Genomic DNA, 23,279 nt, shown 5'->3' with positions numbered 1-23,279 from the left:
TCATTTCACAAATTGACTCATTTAACAAGAAACCGACCGAAACTGGAGGTAAGATGTGTATTCTCCATGTTTATAAAGTATTATGCCTACTCAAGACACATTTCATTTAAAATACTCAAATGATTAAGGATAACTTTCTAGTCTATGGAAACTGTTGAAGGGTGAAATTTACCCTGGAAATGTACCCCAGATACCTGGAAAAAGAGTAACGCCTCATACAACAGTGACACGCAACAAATGTCAGGCTGCATTAGGGGTGATGGTGGTCAGAGGAGGCAAGGAGACTCTCATCTTTGAATGCTTGAATGTTGCTCTAAGTGCCCTGCTTAGTGTCAAGTGTCTAGGATCATTCTGATTAATACACTTTGAGGAAACGCATGCAGGCTTTACCCTTTCCCGTTTAAACACTGAAACCATCACCTTCAAACAGGTCTTTTGATGACTGTTGATGATAGATGACCATAAAATGTGTTATTTTAAGTTCTATTTCAAGTTAAACCTGAAACTGTGAACATTTGCAGAATCTGTGCACATTTGGGGAATGTTGTGAGAGATAATCTAACTACTGGTAATCTATAAACAATACCTTCTATATTTCTTAGTTTTAAAATAAAGATGTGTAATGGTGTGTTTCATTTACAGATACGTTTTGTTTAGAAAGCCTGAGAACCCAACACAGAAAGAACACAAGAAGACCACAATGAACCAGGGTTAAAGAGAAAATAATATGACTGGCTGGATATGGAATCCAAAACCTCTTTAGAGTAATCAAACAGAAAAAACGACAGTGACCACAGAGACAGGGGGATTCTGGGGTCTGGCTGAACGTGACACTCTTCACACAACCACAAGTAAACAAATATGGACCGGATTCTCTCAGAAAGCCCCCTGACCATCGTAACCTCCTAACCATACAGGAAGAAATATAATACATTTTCCCCTCTTAATTTCAAACTACAGTACTGCCATGGTATCTGTAATTGTCCAGTATGAATGCCTCATATTAAAGGTACAATCTGATATTGGATCAATGCCAGCAGTAGTCACACTAATTGGAATAATTTGATTCAATGGTGACAAAGGAAGGAAACCATTTTCTCCACATGAGAATTCATCTTGTGACAGGCTCTAAAAATACATTTACATTTTCTGGTTTTCTGTCAGTGCCGAGTTATTATTCCTACAGAAACCCTGTCCTGTTTCCATGTCTGATGCATATTAGTTCTAACCCACTCAATAATCTGTACATCTCAGCCTCTAAATCCACTGCTTCCTCTGCTCTGTGTCAACACTGTTATAGTGATGTTGTCAGTTCAAACAGAGTTATTTTTCTGCTTGGACAACCTAGTGGACAAAATAATGCTTATGCTCCTGGTGTGTCCTCAGGTGCCAATGTGACAGAACTAGATGTGTGCATGGTAAACAGGGCAGGCAGTGAACCAACAGATTAACTATGCAGGGAGCAACAGATGTCATTTATCCATTACCAATGTGACAGGACTGTTTCCATGTCAATGAAAAAAACCAAACAACACTGTCAGGTAGGTTGACACGTCAGGTTTACAGAACTTTTCTCTGAGATTTTTTTTTTTTTACTCACCACCAGGCTTGTGTTTGTTACTGATGGCCACCTCACACTTGCGTTTGGCTTTGAACAGCAGGCCGATCTGTTCCTCTTTGGTGAGCACATCATCTGCCTCCACCTGTATAGAAAGGACAATGACACTGAGTTAGTGGACTGAGGAGCAATCATTCTTCCATCAACACAATGGAAAAGTGAAGCATCTGTAACAACGTGAAACTTGAATTGTAACAAACATCAGATAGCGGAGCAGCAATGCATTGTTGTCAAACCACATTTCATTTCCCATATCAATAAGCATTTTATGTGAGGTTCACAGCATCGTGAATACATCAAATGGATGATATTATTCACTTTTATGAGTTTCTCAACAAACACAGTTGCACTGTATATAAACAACTAGCCTAGCCAACAGCAGTAGGCGGTAGACTGTAGTGTGTGTAATATGTCCATGGATGCAATGCAACCCGATCATCAAAACCTTGTCACTCTCATTGTCTGTCTAACAGTTTCCTCAAACAAAAGGTGTTTTCTTCTACAGTACATTTGAGATTAACCAAATTAGAGGCATTTGGCCAACTGTAAGTCACGATGAGTTGTGTGAACGTAAAGTCGGTTACATATTTTTATTTCTGTCTTAACTGCCCATGAAAGCAAAGGGTTATAAAAGACCTTGCGGTTTCTGTTTCTTGTCTAAACAGTATCAGTTTGGCTCTTTGTTTATAGACCCAGCTGGGACTCCTGGGGTTTTAGCCACGCTGTGGTTTGTGTACCATTAAGCACTGATCAGATTTGACACAGAAAAGGGGAAAATACATTTTATACCAAACGTTTTCCTCTTACACCTCACAACATTTGCTCAGCTTTCAAACACAGTGCTGGAGAGAGAGAGCCATAATATCCAGGTGGGGTTTTCCATTCTAGGAAACTTTCCCCCTCCTAATAGGTACCTTTGGCTGGACGCTGCGCGCTGGGATCTGTACGCATCACCAACAAATATTGTTCTATTGACTTTGTGGCATCTTTGGCATTCGTGACAAAAACATTTATATGCTTGCTTCCCAGCTTCGAACTGTTCATGCAAACTCACAGTTGCAAATCTTGTAAACTTAAATGAGTGGCACCTAACTCACAAAACTACATAAAAAAAATAAAAAATAAAAATATATATATATATATTTTTGTTTTTGTTTTTTTGTTCTTTTTTCTCCCCAATTGGTAGTTACAGACTTGTCCCATCGCTGCAACTCCCGTACGGACTCGGGAGAGGTGAAGGTCGAGAGCCATGCGTCCTCTGAAACACGACCATGCCAAGCCACACTGCTTCTTGACACACTGCTCGCGTAACTCGGAAGCCAGCTGCACCAATGTGTCAGAGGAAACAACGTACAGCTGGCGTCAGCGTGCATGCACCCGGCCCGCCACAAGGAGTCAATACAGCGTGATGGGACAAGGACATCCCGGCCGGGGTTTTTAAATCAGCACTGTCAACACTGTTTTTATTTAACACTTTTACAAAACAAAACACACTTCTCCCTACTTCCACTCGCGCTTCAGCTGCAATGAATGAGTAGCCAAGTGTATCGATAGGCCTGCGTTATTATTATTAGCAGCTCGTCGTGTCTAGTTTAATATCGAGGAATATTTCACTTTCTCTGGTCATAGGAACATGAATTTGTGCATGAGGCAGAAATAATGCGGTGCCACTCGAGTTTCACCATCAGGTGGAAGACAGTGTCCCCTCTCTCTGGTCAGTCTCACCGGAGGAAAGGAGAGAACGGGAACAGTGAGAGGCTGCTCTCTCCCTCCTTCTGCTGACTGACCATCAGATGCAGGTACCATCAGTCCAGTAAAATTAAAATTACATTTATGCTCAGCTGTGCCTCGCAAGTGATACACCAACTGATCTATTTTGTTATCAAAGCTTGGGCTTTGAAATATAATATGGGCTGAGAATAACAATATTGGCAGGCCAGGCATATAGACAATATGCTGTGAAAATGTCTTGGGCCTGCTGCACAAACCTAATTTGTAAGCATAGGCATACATTTTTTAAGTCATGTTTTTTTTTCTATCCGAGCAGTAAATATTGGCTTGCTTTTTGACTGCGAAAGTGATCTTGACTCTGAAAAGGTTGGTGACCACTGCTTACAATCTATCCTCTCACAGTGACAAAAGAAGTGATACAACTTTAATCCCTTAGCCACTGTCAGAATCTAAGCATGTAGCACAGTACAAGGTCACACTGCAGGTGTCAGCATATGTTTTACACAGATATGGATTCGAACACCATTAAAGGAGACACTCGCATGCTCCAATGTGCCACCACGTTGACCCGAAAGAGACATTTGGTTTTAACAGTAAATTACATGGACTAATATATACTCTATGTAGGCCTACTCTCAGAGGAACCTTTGTAAATCAACTTGACTCTTATTTTTTATTTTGTTAAGACAGTCTATGTCTACTCTGGTTGTCTGTATACAGTGGGGGAAAAAAGTATTTAGTCAGCCACCAATTGTGCAAGTTCTCCCACTTAAAAAGATGAGAGAGGCCTGTCATTTTCATCATAGGTACACGTCAACTATGACAGACAAATTGAGAATTTTTTTCTCCAGAAAATCACATTGTAGGATTTTTTATGAATTTATTTGCAAATTATGGTGGAAAATAAGTATTTGGTCACCTACAAACAAGCAAGATTTCTGGCTCTCACAGACCTGTAACTTCTTCTTTAAGAGGCTCCTCTGTCCTCCACTCGTTACCTGTATTAATGGCACCTGTTTGAACTTGTTATCAGTATAAAAGACACCTGTCCACAACCTCAAACAGTCACACTCCAAACTCCACTATGGCCAAGACCAAAGAGCTGTCAAAGGACACCAGAAACAAAATTGTAGACCTGCACCAGGCTGGGAAGACTGAATCTGCAATAGGTAAGCAGCTTGGTTTGAAGAAATCAACTGTGGGAGCAATTATTAGGAAATGGAAGACATACAAGACCACTGATAATCTCCCTCGATCTGGGGCTCCACGCAAGATCTCACCCCGTGGGGTCAAAATGATCACAAGAACGGTGAGCAAAAATCCCAGAACCACACAGGGGGACCTAGTGAATGACCTGCAGAGAGCTGGGACCAAAGTAACAAAGCCTACCATCAGTAACACACTACGCCGCCAGGGACTCAAATCCTGCAGTGCAAGACGTGTCCCCCTGCTTAAGCCAGTACGTGTCCAGGCCCGTCTGAAGTTTGCTAGAGTGCATTTGGATGATCCAGAAGAGGATTGGGAGAATGTCATATGGTCAGATGAAACCAAAATAGAACTTTTTGGTAAAAACTCAACTCGTCGTGTTTGGAGGACAAAGAATGCTGAGTTGCATCCAAAGAACACCATACCTACTGTGAAGCATGGGGGTGGAAACATCATGCTTTTGGGCTGTTTTTCTGCAAAGGGACCAGGACGACTGATCCGTGTAAAGGAAAGAATGAATGGGGCCATGTATCGTGAGATTTTGAGTGAAAACCTCCTTCCATCAGCAAGGGCATTGAAGATGAAACGTGGCTGGGTCTTTCAGCATGACAATGATCCCAAACACACCGCCCGGGCAACGAAGGAGTGGCTTCGTAAGAAGCATTTCAAGGTCCTGGAGTGGCCTAGCCAGTCTCCAGATCTCAACCCCATAGAAAATCTTTGGAGGGAGTTGAAAGTCCGTGTTGCCCAGCGACAGCCCCAAAACATCACTGCTCTAGAGGAGATCTGCATGGAGGAATGGGCCAAAATACCAGCAACAGTGTGTGAAAACCTTGTGAAGACTTACAGAAAACGTTTGACCTGTGTCATTGCCAACAAAGGGTATATAACAAAGTATTGAGAAACTTTTGTTATTGACCAAATACTTATTTTCCACCATAATTTGCAAATAAATTCATTAAAAATCCTACAATGTGATTTTCTGGATTTTCTTTTTCTCATTTTGTCTGTCATAGTTGACGTGTACCTATGATGAAAATTACAGGCCTCTCTCATCTTTTTAAGTGGGAGAACTTACACAATTGGTGGCTGACTAAATACTTTTTTTCCCCACTGTAGCTAAACACCATATTGTGCATGACTTCAAGAAATAATTTGGGAAATAAGATAGCCAGGCCTTTCAGGGAGGGGATATAATATTAACATGGCAAATACCAGGCCCCCAGCCACACACAGGGCTGCACTGCAACACTTGAAACCATAATGCTTGATCCATCAATATTTTCACTAGTTTAAGGGTTGAAATAAGGATGTCCATTTTGAGAGCTGAATGGGGTTACAGAGGAAAGAAGACATTTATGGCCTAGGATGGTAAACAACCACAGACGGAACAACATTTCACCACACAGCGAACAAGGATAGATACAACCTGTTTACTGTACTGGCTATGCCAATATAGAATATTCCACAGGTCTATTCCAGAGAAGCAAAGATAATTTTCACATCTAAATCGCTGCTGACTTCTGTTACTTTACGCAGGGGTAATGCCAGTGACAGGCCAGAAAAACAACACAACTGGGCTTGCTGATGTCATACTTGAATAGACAGGTGTCTTCATCTTCTTTCCAATTCAGCAAATCATTTAGTTTGACATTAAGTAACCATCCGAGGTTTAAACAAACTATACACAAAGATGTTGAAGGAGAAAGAAGATCTTAGACTGCAAAGTATAGAGGCCATGTTTCACTATGCAATTTGATTCTGCAGGTAAGAGAGAGCACAATTTTCTGCTTGAGTTTTCTTGCAATGTGTTTTTAGGGCTACCTGGAAGAAAAATTAGCTTTTTAAATCGAAAGCTACAGTAAGCTACTGAATTGTTACCCAGAAATTATTTGCTATTGAGATAAAAACAGCTGCATTGGACCTTTAAGTGTGTTTAGTCAGAAATCGGTAAAAGAGAAAAAGAGGCCCCCAGGTATAACGGAATTGCCCTCAAAATGTTACAAGACGTGTGCACTGGCACACGTCTTGGTAAGGAAGATACAGTGTAACCCCTCTTTATGCCGAGATATCATTATGTATCATTTTGGATTAGAGCCATCCCCTTGAGGAGGCTCATGGTTAATAAGCCTCTGCCTCATGATTATTTTTGAAAACGATATTACTTCTCCACTGGCCCTGCTCCAAACCACAAAAGCAAACATAACTCTCACATGGAGAAGCTTTGCACATTCTTATTTACCAGCATTTCATTTAAAAATACAGTATTCTTTTTGTAAATACCTTTGACAGCATGCCCATTTTTTGTAATATAAAAAATACACACCATATACAGTAAATATGAGTTTTCATCATTAGTCCTCTAAATACAAACACTACTTGAATAAACCACTTGTTTCTGTTTGTCTTCAGACTCTAGGTTAATTAATGAAATAAAATCTCTCCTTTCAAGGAAATGTGCAGACCAATATTGAGTTTGCTGCATATAGGCTGAAGGGACAACACCATTGAAACAGTCAGTGTTGTACCATTATGGCTAGTTCATGTTCATGAATATACAGTACCGTTGGATCCACTCTTGCTTTATTAAGTTTATAGAATTAATAAAGCTTTAAACTGTGTCCATACTGCACCCATTTACAGCTCACTCAAGGTTGTCAATCAATGCTGTTTGAGTAACAGGAGAGAATAGATTTGGTTTCTACAAAAATGCTGCAGAAAGTAAAGATTTTGGTTTAGTTGCAAATGAAATATATTTCATAGGAAGTGGGTGAAGACGAGAGTGACAAGACAAGAAGAATGAGTTGAGCTCAGAGTGGAGACAGTGGGTTCAACTGCATTACCCACAGTCTTGATTATAGACAGCCTTATACAATGGCAGGACATTTCTTTAGAAACTTGTGGTAAACCAAAGCATTTCCTGAAATGGTCCACTCTGTGTATTTGTGACTCAAATGCTGAAAGTGGAATAAGTTGACTCCCATCCAAAAACAGAACTGCAATGTCTGTATGTGTTCCAAGCAGATTAAATGAACATTATATTATATAAAATGCAACAGCAGATAAGTAAGTTGTTACTGAAATCATATTATTGCACAAATAAAAAAGCAAGAAATTCAGAATAATTATTTGGATGAACAGGCATGAAATACATGCATACTGCAATGGGGATTGGGGACCATACAGAACAAAGAGGAACTAAACCTAACCTGGGATGGTTAAGATTAAGAAAGGTGGAAGTGAGAGATACAATAGCCTACTGCAGACAAATATGCCTCTAGGTGTGTTGGACATTAAAATAAAGGGTTTTATAATAAAGACATGTAATTTTTAACTTTACAAATGTATTACCTTTTAATGTGGCATGAACACAACCAGTCATGATGTTTTCATCTGATTGTCAAACAAATCACTTCCAAAAGTAGGTTACCTTCGCATGTTCGTCCAAAATAATCTCAGTATCCGAACACTGCACTGTGCACCTGCCAACTTTCTTTCAATTCCAGTGGTGTAGTGCTATCTTTTTTTGGTGAGGTAGCGCAACATTTATTTTTTCATCATCATTTCTCAGTCAGTTTGTACCGACAGACTGTCTGATAGCCTATTGAATATCATTGTAGAATAGCCCTAAGAATATCAGCCTCAAACACCAAGTTAGGCATACCTATAAAATAGGCCAACATCACTGTCAATTGTGAATGATAATTCTTCATGTTTTACCATTGAAATTTTGAAACTGAATGCCAATAATTTGATGTCAAGCAGTTTCATGGGAATATGCATTTAGATCTTCTTGAAGTTCTGTTTCGTGAGCGAATTAAAACAGATGGTGTTAACAAACTATTAGTCTTTCTTGTATGCATATTTAGTTTTAATTAAAGCACATCCTGCCTAGTGGCTCGCGCTGTTGAGTTTTGGCCGCATTATAATTGTTTTGTGACTATTCAGCTTCAGATAAGAAATGACTGAGGATGTGTTTTTGGTGTAACATTTTATAGGCCTACTATGCTACAGTGTATGCTATTATATTTGGTTGTTATGTAAAATACTAATGAATCATTATGTGATCTTGCGAGACATTGATTCAGCTTTGATCTAACTTTACTAAACAATCACCATTGTGAGAAGTGAGAATTTTCTATTTGTAATAATAATAATAATAAGTGATGAGTAGGACTATTAGGCGTAGACAACAGAACTTGATGAGGGTTATTTAAAGCGATTTGAGTGCCCTTCTATTCATGGTGCTGAAAGGACAGCATCATAACCAAGTGGTCACATATCGTTCTGGGTTCCACTGCGTAAGAGGGTATCCGTGGAGTTTTATGAACATCAAGGTAGACACGCTGTGAATTTGGATCCTAGATCATGTTGGCGTGATGATAAGGTTAATGCGGTGGATCAGTTTGTCTGCATAAGCAATAGAGGTGGTACGTTTCTGTAAGCTAAGCACTCGGACAGTAGGGCGAGTTCAAGTGCGTCGCACATGAGCTCCAAGTCCATCACAAACTGTTTTGAGGAAACCCGTTTTAGCAACCCCTGGTACACATTCGCGCCACCGCCAGAAAGAGAAGACAGGGAAGAAACCATAATTTACCTATCTATAGGCTGCTATAGCCTACAGATTTATTTTGTTTGTCATTCTATAATTTCCATGGAATTTTGGTAGCAATGAAATAATGTATTTATAATTTATCTGAAAAAAAAAAAATATTCAACCAGTATTCTGCGCTGCTCCCACGCGCAACGGCAGCACTACATCCCTGTTCAATTTGCAAGTGGCTGAAACTACTGTATCTCACCAGAGAAAGCATCTGAGCGAGCAAAACAGCGCCCCTCTGTCTTACTATATATAGCCCATGTATCTGATGCTGTCTGGACAAAAAGAGTAAGACATGCCATACTCTTTTTGATCAGACAACATCAGATACATAGGCTACACATACTGAGGCAGAGGGGCGCTGTTTCGCTCACTCGGATGCTTTATCTGAGATTGCGCGCATCTCGGCTCAGATCACACTTCGTCACATAGATAAATAATATACAGATAATATTTACCCTGTTGCGCCTGTAAAGCCCATGTATTATGGCTATAGGTTTGTTTACATTGTATAACATGTCCTTCCTTATTGTTGTCTTATTTTCTAAATGGGATCCCATGGGCTTTTTTAAAACTTTGCCTCCACTCCTTTTTTAAATTAAAATAATAATAATAGGGGGATCTTGTAAATTATAGCTCCACTGAATCTTGTTTTTAATGGCCTGTCCACTATCTGGAAAAAAAACATGAATATTTTACTTTTTACATATTGCACCACATGAATGTTTTAGCGGACGCGAGTTCCTGGGTATTATAAACTATGAGTCAGTGCCACTCCTCCTTAAATGTGCAATTTGCATTTGATGATTAAAAAAAACACAGACCACAAGACTAGTTGTCCTTTGGAAATGCTCTGCAAACCACATTCTGACTTAAAGCAGCATTCAGCTTCTAATTATACCCTGGCCTGGCCAGATATGCCTGAAGAACAGCACTTGTGTCCCTGATGGAAACATTATGTGTGCTTTTGGGAAAGCAGCAGAGCCCTACATATCATGGGGCCATGGGGCCAGAAGAGGTCTTTCTGTCTGTGTGGTTCTCTTTTATTGGAAATTGAGCACTTATATATATTTTTTAAGTTATGTAAGTGCTTTGCCTTTAATACAGAGAGCATGCATGAGTTCTCTGTCTCTCTGTCACTAAAGCAATGCCAGCCAGACTGACCGCATTTTAATTTTCATCAAAAGCTTAAAAACTACTAATGGTTATATAACGATCAAAGACAACAGACATTACATAATATCCTAATGGACGTTTCAGAAATGTTTCAATTAATCACATGGGGAATGATGGACGGAGGGTGGGGGTGGCCAGCATGACAATAGGTTATATTTACATCCATCTGGGGAATGCAGTATATGCATGTCATTAAAGGGAGTGATCCTTTTGACATACACATGACAGATTATCTAGATTATGGATTAAATATATAACTATTTGTTTATCCTAAAAGCTTTCTATTTGAAGATACTGCAACAAATCCTGGTCGTTTTACTCTTGTTACTGTGACACTGTAAAGAAACATTACCGCCTCTCAGTCATTACCTTCAGACCATACATCTCTGAGTGTAACTTCTGATAGAAATGAGACACAGTTTCCCATTAAGTTTCATAAGACAACCTTCAAATTACATTGTTCATACAAGTCAGTATGTTATCTATTCCATATAAATAATCATAATACAAATAGCATTACACCTTGAGAAAGATACATAATTGTAATGACCGAAAAACTCTGTTACTACACAATTGGTTAAATTCAATGTTGATACTGAAGTAATAATAGCATTACTGCACAAGTATAAGTGCTACTTAGTGTAAAGTGTTACAGACGTATCTGTTGTATATTTTCTTTAACTACCATGTTTATCTGCTGTGAGCCCTAATCCCAACATGAATACTGCCATGGTACAAATGTGCGTTTCAGTACACGATATGCAGGCGGGACTGGTTGAAACAGAGATAACAGGGGAAAGAGACACTATTGTGGACCAAAGTCATTGAATCGCTTGCACATAGCCATGACCTCATTGTGAAAAAGAACTAGGTGAGCCAGAAAGCCAGATGCTACAATATTTACCATGGATGAACTGCAGGTGAGTTCTAGTAGATCCATCAATTTTTAAAAGATAGTTACGTAAAAAAAAAAAAGAACCCATCAAGTGGAAAAAAGAAGACTCCTGAAATATCTGAAAGCTTTCTACAGGTAGTTTTTCACCTTATAAAAAATACCATAAATGAATGATGATAGTGAATGAATGTCCAGTGCCAGGACAGGGGAACTGAAAGGTTCACCACAATTCACTTTAAAATATCCCCAAATGGTTCAAGTTTCATCATGACTAGTTTTCACCATTCACATCGACAGCATTGTCATCGTTTGAGATCTATGTCTTTCACTTCCTTTTTCATTTAATCAGATTTCTCCACTAATGGCAATCCAAGTCCACAATATGACCAATCAACATTCTGCTGCTAGCTCAGTCTAATTCAATAGGTCTTGTGGTATTTTGTGTGTGTACTTGGGTCAAAAACACATTACCATTCTATTAGCATTCCAGGTTAGTCTCTAAGGCAGCATTCACACAGGCAACCCAATTCTGATATTCTTTTCACTAATTGGTGTTTTGACCAATTAGATCCGCTCTGAAAAAGATCTGATGTGAAAAGATGTGAAGTGATTGGTCAAAAGACCAATTAGTGGGCTGTCTGTGTAAGCACAGCCTTAGTTGGTCTGTCTACAACCCAATGGATTGACAGGTTGCTGCTTGGACTGAAATTGCAACAGTTCACACGTTTAAAAGGACATACTGTAGTTTGACGCACTTCCACATCTGATGTATAGCCTGCGTCCACCGCTCTGCATGTGACTCTGAAGGGTTGTCCGTATTGTTAAAAAACAGGCATTTCCACAGGCCTTGTAACCATCTAGTCTGGCGTGCCAGAAACTACAATAGAGAGGTGTCTCAGGCAGCACAGCAACACCTTAACAAGACTAAATGGATTTGACACACTGGTATGTCAACCAGTGTTGACCCATTAACCGTATGAAAAAGCCTCCAACGGCCATTGCAGCTGAGCGGTATCATACTGTTTTCTCACACTTATCATATTTAATAGGGATTTTACACATTTCTAGGATGCCTGTTTTGAAAAACTTAGTAACACTTTCAAGTGTAAAAGCCCACAATTATAATGAATTTGCTACATAGAGACATAACATAGACTATAATTAGTCCCATAAGGAGACATTATAACAAGTCATAAATGTGTATAACTAGTAATAACGCATTATACCTGACCTATCAGTGTAAAGTTAAGTGTTAAAGTGCAGGGTTGGGTATGTTACTTTCTAAATCTAATCCGTTACAGTTACTAGTTACCGGTCCAAAATTGTAATCAGTAACATAACTTTTGGATTACCCAAACTCAGTAACGTAATCTGATTACTTTCAGATTATTTAACCCTTAAAAGGCATTAGAAGAAAGGCATTAGAAGACAAAAAGGATCCATCAAATGCATTTTGGTGTGTCATCATAGTGGTCTCCGACTTGAGGTCAGACTCGCTCAGGTGGAACAAACTTAAACTTGCGCCTTTTTTCAATTCTGAATTGAATGTCATTGAAAAAACAGAAAGGTGTCATCATCTAGTTTTTCTAAAGTATCTGTAATTTTTTACAATATTTTTTGCTTGTAATGAAATGTAATAAGTTCGCAATGTAATCAGTTACTCCCCAACTCTGTTAAAGTGTAACTAAAAGGTTTTCTATGTCTGTTCTTTGGGGCACTCAGTGCAGTCAGTCTTCATGATATACTGAACAAAAATATAAACGCACATGCAACTATTTCAACGATTTTACTGAGTTACAGTTCATATAAGGACATCAATCAATTGAAATAAATTCATTAGGCCCTAATCTATGGATTTCATATGACTGGGCAGGGGCACAGCCATGGGTGGGCCAGGCAGTCCCCACCAACTTGGGAGCCAGGCCCAGCCAATAAGAATGAGTTTGTCCCCACAAAAGGGCTTTATTACTCCTCAGTTTTATCAGCTATCCGGGTGGCTGGTCTCAGATGATCTCTCAGGTGAAGAAGCCGGACGTGGAGGTTGTGGGCTGGCGTGGTTAGACATGGTCTGCAGTTGTGAGGCCGGTTGGACATACTGCCAAATTCTCTAAAACAACGTTGGAGGCGGCTTATAGTAGAGAAATTAACATTAAATGATCTGGCAAAAGCTCTGGTGGACATTCCTGCAGTGAACTTGAGACATCTGTGGCATTGTGTTGTGTGACAAAACTGATAATTTTATAGTGGCCTTTTATTGTCCCCAGCCCAAGGTGCACCTGTGTAATGATCATACTGTTTAATCAGCTTCATGATATGCCACACCTGTCAGGTCGATGGATTATCTTGGCAAAGGAGATGCTCACTAAACAACAAATTTGTTCACAACATTTGAGAGAAATAAGCTTTTTGTGTGTATGGAAACACTTTACATGTTGCGTTTATATTTTTTGTTCAGTATAGATTGTTCAGATACCATGTGTGGTCAGGTAGTTTTTACCAGAGGAAGAACTCTATAGGACATTATGAAATGTTAAGCTATTTTCCCCCAGAGAGCATTAGGTCATGCTCCAGAGAAGATTTCAGATGAATGAACACACTCCTTACAGTACATTAAGGTTGATTTAATTCAAGCATGCTTTTTAAGTTCATATGTCTCAGAAAATTCCTCAGAACATGTGAGATGTTATCTTTGTTCATGCTTTTCAGAATTACATGGGATTCCACATGTTCAAGAGTAGAATTCAGGAATGGAAAAATGTAAATATATTGGCAGTGCCACCATAACTGAGCTAGTACTAAAATGGCACCCAAAATTGTAATAAAATAGTCTGATTTTTGCACATACAAAATGTTGTTGGTAATCTCTGCTTTTTCTCCCTATAATGTAATTTGTGCTAAGCACATTAGCAAATGTCTGTGTTCTATTTGATAAGTGATAACCCATAAAACGCTATGGTGTGATGCCAACTTGCCCATAATAGAGAAAATGACTGTGTTGGAATGATTTGAACCATTTTAAACCTCCACAATCCTCACATGACACCACGTTATCAATCAAGACGTTTTGCAGGCATCTTTACCATCACCATTTCGTTCTCTGAATGGGCCAAGAGCATGGAACAATACCTTGGAACTGTTTAACGCCCCGACCGTTGGATGAAAAACTGGGAATTGAGCAGAGAAAAGTCTACTTAACAAGGGCACATTTTTCACTGTCATCCAAGGGCACAAACTCCTGCAGCGCAGAGGAGCAGAGCAGGGCCAGGCATTTGTGTAAGGCCCCTAATTGTGACTGCCTGCCTTGCTAATAAGCGACAGCATCCCAAATTGGTGGATAATCAGCGTCTGCTTAATTATCCGAGGTGTCTCTTGTTCCCCAAACATCCCGCCCCTTTGATTAGCTTGTTAAAGGGTCTTTTGCAAGTGAACCTTGATGGGAAGGTCAAATGGAGCCTGGAGTGCTTGCAGAGGAGCTCTTCTCTACCCACTAAAACTGAGGAGTCAAATCAAAGAGGGTTTATTTATGTGAAAGTTCAAATTAAGAAAGAGCGCTTGAGGCATCACTTATGTTTACGTGCTGTATGTTTGTTACTTCAGTCTGTTGTCTCTCTGACCCTGGAATAGATGCTGACCATAGAGAAAAAACACAATGGGATCAATGCTACAACTATGGATGTATTGCATCAGGTGTTAATTATTGGCCGTATTGGCTGATTTTGTTATAGGGAATATTCTAGGTCAATATTTTACAAATGGCCAAAATGATCCGCCACCAACGCACCTATCCTATCTGCCCAGATTTTCCTTATTGATGCATCCCTGGTTAAAACAGCAACATATTTGCGATACATTTTGCAAACTGCAGATAAATAAATACCTGTTTACTCCTATGCTCTTGTTGAACCAGATGAAGAGGACTTCATTTTACCTTAAGAATAAGAAACGCAACCACTGTGGTAATGTTAAGATAGGGACGAGTAACCCCCTACAATTTGCTTATGTTGCATCGGCCCTATGGCATTACTAGATGGGCCAGCAAAAATAGCATGTCTTGACCAGCTCGGCCACAAGGAGAAAGCATAGAGTTTATACCAAACACATTTTAAAGGGTAACTCTCAACCCTCAATCAGCCAACCCCTTCAAACATTAAAAAAAATGCATTCAGGTGAGAAGTTGTGGATGGGGGGAATTAGTTGTACCTGATCCAAAACTTTCTCACTACTTACCAGAAGTCCACTGGCACGCTCTGATAATAAAATGTTGTGCATCGCAAGCAAATACAGCTCTGGACACAACCCACAGTGGTAAGGCGTTGAGTTCCTGACATCTCTTGCCACTTGCGGTGCCTTAATTTATTTTAATTTTGTGTTATGTCAGTAGTCTAGTCAAGGGGCGGCAGGTAGCTTAGTGGTTAAGAGCGTTGTGCCAGTAACCGAAAGGTTGCTGGTTCTAATCCCTGAGCCGACTAGGTGAAAAATCTGTCGATGTGCCCTTGAGCAAGGCACTTAACCCTAATTGCTCATGTAAGTCACTCTGGAAAAGAGTGTCTGAAAAATGAAAAAAAAAAAATATATATAAAATTTAGAAAAAGGAAGCATCACGCTAAATATATTGGCACACTCCACCTACCAAGACCATTGCCAAATAAGGCACGCTGTCACCTGCTTTTATAGTAAGCCTTGAGGTGGTACCACCCAGCACATCTAGAAGGTAGTGTATTTCATACCGAACCCCTCCATTGAGATGACATAGATGCACATTCTCAAGGTACCGCCACATCACAATTTCAATGGTAGAGTTGAACCGCTAGGGGCAAAAGAGCTAGATTTCTACTAAAATACAAAAATGTATCACTTTTGCAACGGACTGTAAAAATGAAGACCAGAATTGACATGTTTCACTATAACTAAGCTTAAAATATCTGGTTTTCGATTGATTTAGTTTTTTTCATAAATTATACTCTTTAAAGCCTCAATGCAGTCTTTTTAAATCAATGTTTTAAATCATCACTGTATGCCTAATAAATCACTGTGTTTATTTCATGAAAATACCTCCAAATATATTTTCTCAGTCTGGGCGTGTTGATACAAATATAAATATATTTACATACACAGCCCTGATTGGCAGACAGAATTTTCTAAACTCTAGAGCCTACCCCACTTACCCCTTCAAAGTAGGAGAATACATATGCAAATAAAAGATGATTGGTCAATAGTCAGAATAATCAGATCAGATTGTGATGTCATGCTGTGGGCCAAAAACTCCCTCCCACCTGAACAGGCTGAAATTACAGTTAAAAATAAATAATAAAAACTCTTACACTAAAAGGGCATCATCATAATTTTCACAATTTCAGAGTGTTATTTTGACCTTATATTGTGGAAACATCAAGGTTTTGACTGCACTGCCCCGATAATGTAGATTTTACTTTTCAAGCATTAGAGAAAAAGAAAAGTCTAAAAAAAAGAATTTCAGACACACCATCTTCAATCAAACATTAATGCTCAAACAATTTGAAGACTTCTATAAATCTTCATGGGAGAATTTATCCTCGATGTTTTGGCTTGATTGCAAAGTGACAATCACACAGCACTGCAGCCAGTCATTGAAACATATGAAGCTTCCCACTGCCCGGGATAAATGAGACCCAGTGTTTTCCTACAACATCACTGAAATTATGTTTCTCAATGAGTCGCTCACAACCATTACATTTACAGTGCATTCGGAAAGAATTCAGACCCTTTGAACTTTTCCACATTTTGTTACGTTACATTACAGCCTTATTCTAAAATTGATTAAATGTTTGTTTTTTCCCTCAACAATCTCCCCACAATACCCCATAATGACAAAGCAAAAACTGTTTTTTAGATTTGTTTTGCAAATGTATTAAAAATAAAAAACGGAAATATCACATTTACATAAGTATTCAGACCCTTTACTCAGTACTTTGTTGAAGCACCTTTGGCAGCGATTACAGCCTCGAGTCTTCTTGGGTATGAAGCTACAAGCCTAGCACTCCTGTATTTGGGTAGTTCCTCACATTCTTCTCTCCATTTAAGAATGATGGAGGCCACTGTTTTCTTGGGGACCTTCAATGCTGCAGAAATGTTTTGGTGCACTTCCCCAGATCTGTGCCTCAATACAATCCTGTCTCGGAGCTCGACGGATAATTCCTTCAACCTCATGGCTTGGTTTTTGCTCTGACATGCACTGTCAACTGTGGGACCTTATTTAGACAGGTGTGTGCCTTTCCAAATCACATCCAATCAATTTAATTTACCACAGGTGGACTCCAATCAAGTTGTAGAAACATCTCAAGGATGATCAATGGAAACAGGATGCACCTGAGCTCAATTTTGAGTCTCATAGCAAAGGGCCTGAATACTTATGTAAATAAGGTATTTATTTTATTTTTTATATACATTTGCAAAAATGTCTGAACCTGTTTTCGCTTTGTCATTATGTGGTGTTGTGTGTAGATTGATGAGGAAAAAAAGTAATTTAATCAATTTTAGAATAAGACTGTAACGTAACAAAATTTAGAAAAAGTAAAGGGGTCTGAATACTTTCCGAATGCACTGTATATCTCCACATCTCTTTTAAAACCTATCTGCATCACGAGTGGTTGCTCCTTTCGATTCAAGGACTAATTCATTGTCACAGGGTTAATGTGTCTTCCACACAGAGAAGGAGCACTTCAAGTTGTGTTTTGACCATTTTTCATGCAATGCAGTATTCATTTCGAAAATTACTCATCAACTACCTACTTTTCTTGACTATGATGATAATGAGATGAGATTCCCTGGAAAAACGGTTACAAATTACTTTTAATTTTTGTCTGCTAAAATGTGACGAGATGAGAATTCCACATTTAATTAGACATGAAGCTCCTTTTCATTGGTTTTGTCCAATCCTAAGCATGCATGCAGAATATTTCATACTTCTGGCATTTTTGTAAAGCTCAAATTCTCCCCTTTTCAAGGAAACCTGTTATTTACCCCCTTGACAGTTATGATGGGGAGGAAATCTGAGCTGTAAATAGTTTAACCTGTAGCCAAGGCTTTATAGCCTATATGGTTAATTATGGCTGTCATTGGTTACAATCTGCCACAATATCAATGTTGCCAGTTAAGGTATATGAGGGGATAGTAGGCCAAGTTGGACAAGGCTATATGAATGTGCACATGATGGAAGTTAGAGGTAGCCTGAATATTCATTATTTAATAGGAAAAAATGCACTGACTATTATGTGACTAAAAAGGCTGTGACTAAAACTAGACAAAAATTGTCCAGAGTTTTAGTCGACTGATAATAACTAAAACTAACAAAGGATGAAATGACTCAAATGTGACTAAGACTCAAATGTATTTTAAAACTAAAACTAAGACTAAAACAAAATCTAAAATAGCTGCCAAAATTAACACTGATGCAATGCACCATCCACATCATTCATATTGTGAACATAATGCTATGTAAGTACCATTTTACCCAAGAAATTACAATATATTCCCCAGACAAAAACATGGATCATCAGACTGTGAGCTTAGCAACAGCTTGGAGATTTTCTGTTCTCATTGGATCATGTGCTAAATGCAATGGCGCTATTGCAGCATCCAGGCAAGGCCTCTCACTGTTATCTTAATTTCTTACTCTTTGCTGGAAAATCTGGGAGCTGTGAACTGCATACTTACTAACCCATAAGCCCCAGAGGTTCGCAACGAAACTAATAAAGGTCCTTTTAAGAAATACTCCCTCCTCTCTGCATTTAAGCATGTGCCAGCCAAGGAGAGCGGTGTTTGGACCTGCCCAAAACTAGAACTGCATCCAAATCACATCAACAACAACTGGATCAGAACTGAGGATCATTCCTAGTAACCACAAATCTCAGGTGCTGCCTTGATCTAAGAAATTGATTATTTGAAAGCCCATTTTATGTTGTGATGAAGGCAGGGGTGGGAGGATATGTCAGCATATGTCATGGGTTCTGCTATGTGTTTGAAATGTTATCCCTTGCACTGCCAGTGGGGGAGGGCGTTGCAGGTCTTTATGTTAATGGAGAAGGCAGCAACACTGCTGAGAATTTTCACAAGTCAACGCAATTGAGGTACCCTGGGAGTTATGGAATGCACACCACATGGAATTCTACAAGTCTATAGCAGCATATTCATACAGTAGCTAGGTAGAGGGAAGAAGAGCCCCACATGACAACTCATCAAAAATGGTTTATTTCATGGTCAAATACGAAATGTAATATTCTTACGTTTCATGTTGTAACACCAAATAACACTGTTCATAGGTATCTTGGGAACAATTCGGAGATAATGTAATCCTGGACCATGGAGACAGGATATCTTATCAAATGGTGGGTGGCAGGTAGCCTAGCGGTTAAGAGCGTTGAGCCAGTAATCAAACGGTTTCTGGTTAGAATACCCAAGCTGACTAGGTGAAAAATCTGTTGATGTACCCTTGAGCAAAGCACTTAACCCTAATTGCTCCTGTAAGTTACTCTGGATAAGAGTGTCTGCTAAATGACTAAAATGTTGGCACTAAAAGAGTGACAATTCCTGCAGGTTGGTTAAACCATTGACACACACCTTCAGAGATAACCAGCCCCATATATACCTTTTTGTTTCTTGAAATTCCTCTGAAACGCGGCAACTGCCCATGTGACAAAACCACTCTTTTCATTTCTTTACCTATTTATTTCTATACCTCCAATAGGTTGTCTGTACAAAAGATCAATACAGTCATATTCACTATATATTTTCCTGTTCACATACTCCTGGGCTTTATGCAGGCGTTATTAAAGACGGTGGCCTTTCCTGGGCTTTACATTCATGATGTTCAAACTGTGATTTGGGTATTAACTTCTTAAAATGCCCCCACGCTTAGTGCTATGATTATGGGAATGTTGACTATTAGAACAGGGATGATTTGACATAATTATGTGCAGTGCAATCAGTGGCGGTGGATATACAAGAGATTACATATGACAATATGGGAGCACATTGAGTGAGTAGTTTGGTGACTTTACTTTCTGGTAGGTACTATTCAGCACTATTCTTGCTGCACTGGTTTCAGCAACAACATCTCTCCAAAATGTATACTGTAATAAAATATATGAATTGCATTGGCCCATAAACACTTTTTAGTCAGTTATTTAGTTAGTTATTTCCAAAATATGGCATGGTGCCATGAGTAACCCTGTCAAGAAATGCCAATAAATATACTATGAAAATGGAAATGGTCCATTCAAAACCGGTTTTAAAAATAACAGGTTTTTCTTTGCTAGAAAGAGCATTAGAGAGACCCGCCAAAAGTTATACGGCAAAGTGAGAGACATCATAAAAATATCTGTGTTAGTGGTGTAACTTTTTCAGTGAGGTGTAAAAATGGCATTGAGTTACTCACACTCCTGCATTCTTTAAATGGAAAAGTTGAGAAAAAAAGTGAAGGTCATGGGAAGTCAAGAAAACAAGCTCTTTCCTGAGTCAAACACAGCCATGGTATAACCTTACCATGCCAATGGAACTGAAGACTTGACTATTAACAGGCCCGTTATGAGACGGAGTCACGGGCCTTCTCAAAAGCCCTGCTATGTGTCAGTCAACATAAAAAAGAACAACTGAGGATACATTTCTTAATAGAGAATTTAAAATATTAAAGGAAAACTATTTTGCAAAACGCATCATACTGTGACACTTTCTGTATTTTGCAAATTATATATCTTGAAAACTTGATTGCTGACATGCAAAACATTTTGGGACTGTATCAACAGTGGAGTAATGAAACAAATACCAAAAGATAGTTTTTGAGCGGAATTTCCCTTTAAGAAAAGGAACGAACAGTAGAATTGTTTTGTTATTTTTGTTATCTAAGATGTTTTGATATGCATAAGGATGTCTAAGGAGTGTTTTACCCCCTAAAAGTGTACTTGTGTGTGAGGAATCTAAAGTTAATCCCAGGAATCACATAAACATGCTTTTCCAAGAGACCAGGCAATGATGACTGTGGGTGACTTTCTCACACCTGTAAGAAATGTCCTCCTCTTCAACCCACGAATGGGCCCTCAATCTTACAGTAAGATCTTCATAAACCTCGCACTTTCAGTTATTTGAAAAAGGAAATCATCTCCCAAATATCACTATTTCTAAAACAAGCCATAGAAAGTTGGTTGCAATTTTTATTTAATCCTCCAGAAACAACAGAACAAATAATGCAACAAATATTGTGGTTAAACTCAAATATAGTAATTGATAAAAAAACATACTTTTTTGAAAAAATGTTTAAAAACGGTATAATCTTCGTAAATGATATCATAGGTAGAACTGGTAGAGTTATGTCGCACATGCAGCTAACAAAAACATATGGAAATGTCTGCTCTACACAAAATTACAACCAATAATTGCAGCATTACCGCAAAAATGGAAGAGGAACGTTGAAGGGGGAAAAAGTAAGGAACTTGTCTGTCGGTCCTGCATTAAAGACCATAATTGGTTAAAGAAAATTGTGATAAATAAAAAAGTATACCAGTTTCATTTAAGGACCAAAGGATTGACAGCCGTCCCATATAGATTGCAAAATAGTTGGGAAGAGATTTTTGACATACCGATTCCATGGCAAATGATTTATGAACTGATACACAAAACGACGCAGGATTCAAAACTTAGAATTGTTCAATTTAAATTATTTTACAAAATTCTTGCAACCAATAGAATGTTATATATATGTGGGATACAATCTTCCCAGCTCTGCAGATTTTGCTGTGAAGAGACAGAATCATTAGATCATTTGTTTTGGTACTGTCCATTTGTAGCTTGTTTTTGGTCACAGGTCCAGGAATGGCTGAAGGATTGTAATATTTACCAGAAGCTAACCCTGCAGATAGCACTACTGGGTGATCTGAAAAGTCATAGTCAATCGATCAATAATATAATAATTTTTTTAATGTTTATTTTCAATTTACAATTCTGTAGAAACAATGAGAATTGAAGGGTTCAGAACTTTTGTGAAACATCACAGTACAGTTGAGAAATATATGGCAAGTAGAAATCCAATATGCATGGGGTTAAGAGATAGATGGGAGGGGTTGAATGGAGCTGAAGGTTGGGACTAATAACAACAAAATAACTAATGTAAAACATACTGTGTCCATAATAAGTATATAGGTTGAGAACTTTTGTGAAAAAGAGCACAGTTTGGGTGATATGGCATGTAGAGGCAAACCAGATGGACATCATGAAAATGATCGGAGGTTGAGGGTAGAGGAAGTTCAGGAGTAAAAACAAACAAAATATAATTATTGTAAAATTGACTGTGTCCATAAAATGTATATAGTATGTATAAGCTGGAAGTAGAGGCCTAAGCGTTGTTGTTCACTAGTTTACTTCAATTAGGGGAGGGAAGGAGGGTTGGAAAGTATTAAAGGAAAATCCATTTTTTTATGTATTTATATGTATGTATGTGTATTTGAAGAAAAAAACATATGGGGGATTGGAAGTGATGCAGACAATTACATTGATGGAAGTTACAATCTATCTGCAGTATTAAAGCTGATCTACCCCCTAAAAAAATAAAATAACATATAATGAAAAATAACAAATAAACAGAAAAAACTAAAATAAAAATGATACAAATATAAAAGGAAAAATAAATTAAAAATAACACTGTATGTTTAGACTCTGTCAACAACTAACTCTCAATACATCCAGTGGCTTGCGAAAGTATTCACCCCCCTTGGCATTTTTCCTATTTTGTTGCCTTACAACCTGGAATTAAAATAGATTTTTGGGGGGTTTGTATCATTTGATTTACACAACATGCCTACCACTTTCAAGATGCAAAATATTTTTTATTGTGAAACAAACAAGAAATAAGACAAAAAAACTGAAAACTTGAGTGTGCATAACTATTCACCCCCCCCCCCCCTCCCAAAGTCAATATTTTGTAGAGCCACCTTTTGCAGCAATTACAGCTGCAAGTCTCTTGGGGTATGTCTCTATAAGCTTGGCACATCTAGCCACTGGGATTTTTGCCCATTCTTCAAGGCTAA

The 23,279-nt window shown here is 38.6% G+C and overlaps 1 protein-coding gene across 1 annotated transcript in view; it reads right to left on the bottom strand.

Moving 5' to 3' along the window:
• The window catches only part of LOC311098713 (parathyroid hormone/parathyroid hormone-related peptide receptor-like), a gene marked incomplete at both ends in the record, with an annotated part of 66,263 nt that overhangs the window by 25,752 nt on the left and 17,232 nt on the right, over window positions 1–23,279 (bottom strand). The window contains one exon of the mRNA XM_084139251.1: window positions 1,601–1,703. Coding sequence (XP_083995377.1) covers window positions 1,601–1,703 — 103 coding nt within the window. The remainder of the gene's footprint in view (window positions 1–1,600; window positions 1,704–23,279) is intronic.

The sequence above is a fragment of the Coregonus lavaretus genome (genome assembly GCF_964263955.1).
Source record: "Coregonus lavaretus genome assembly, chromosome: 23".
In the NCBI taxonomy this organism is placed as follows: domain Eukaryota; kingdom Metazoa; phylum Chordata; class Actinopteri; order Salmoniformes; family Salmonidae; genus Coregonus; species Coregonus lavaretus.
This window is presented reverse-complemented; position numbering and strand designations above follow the sequence as displayed.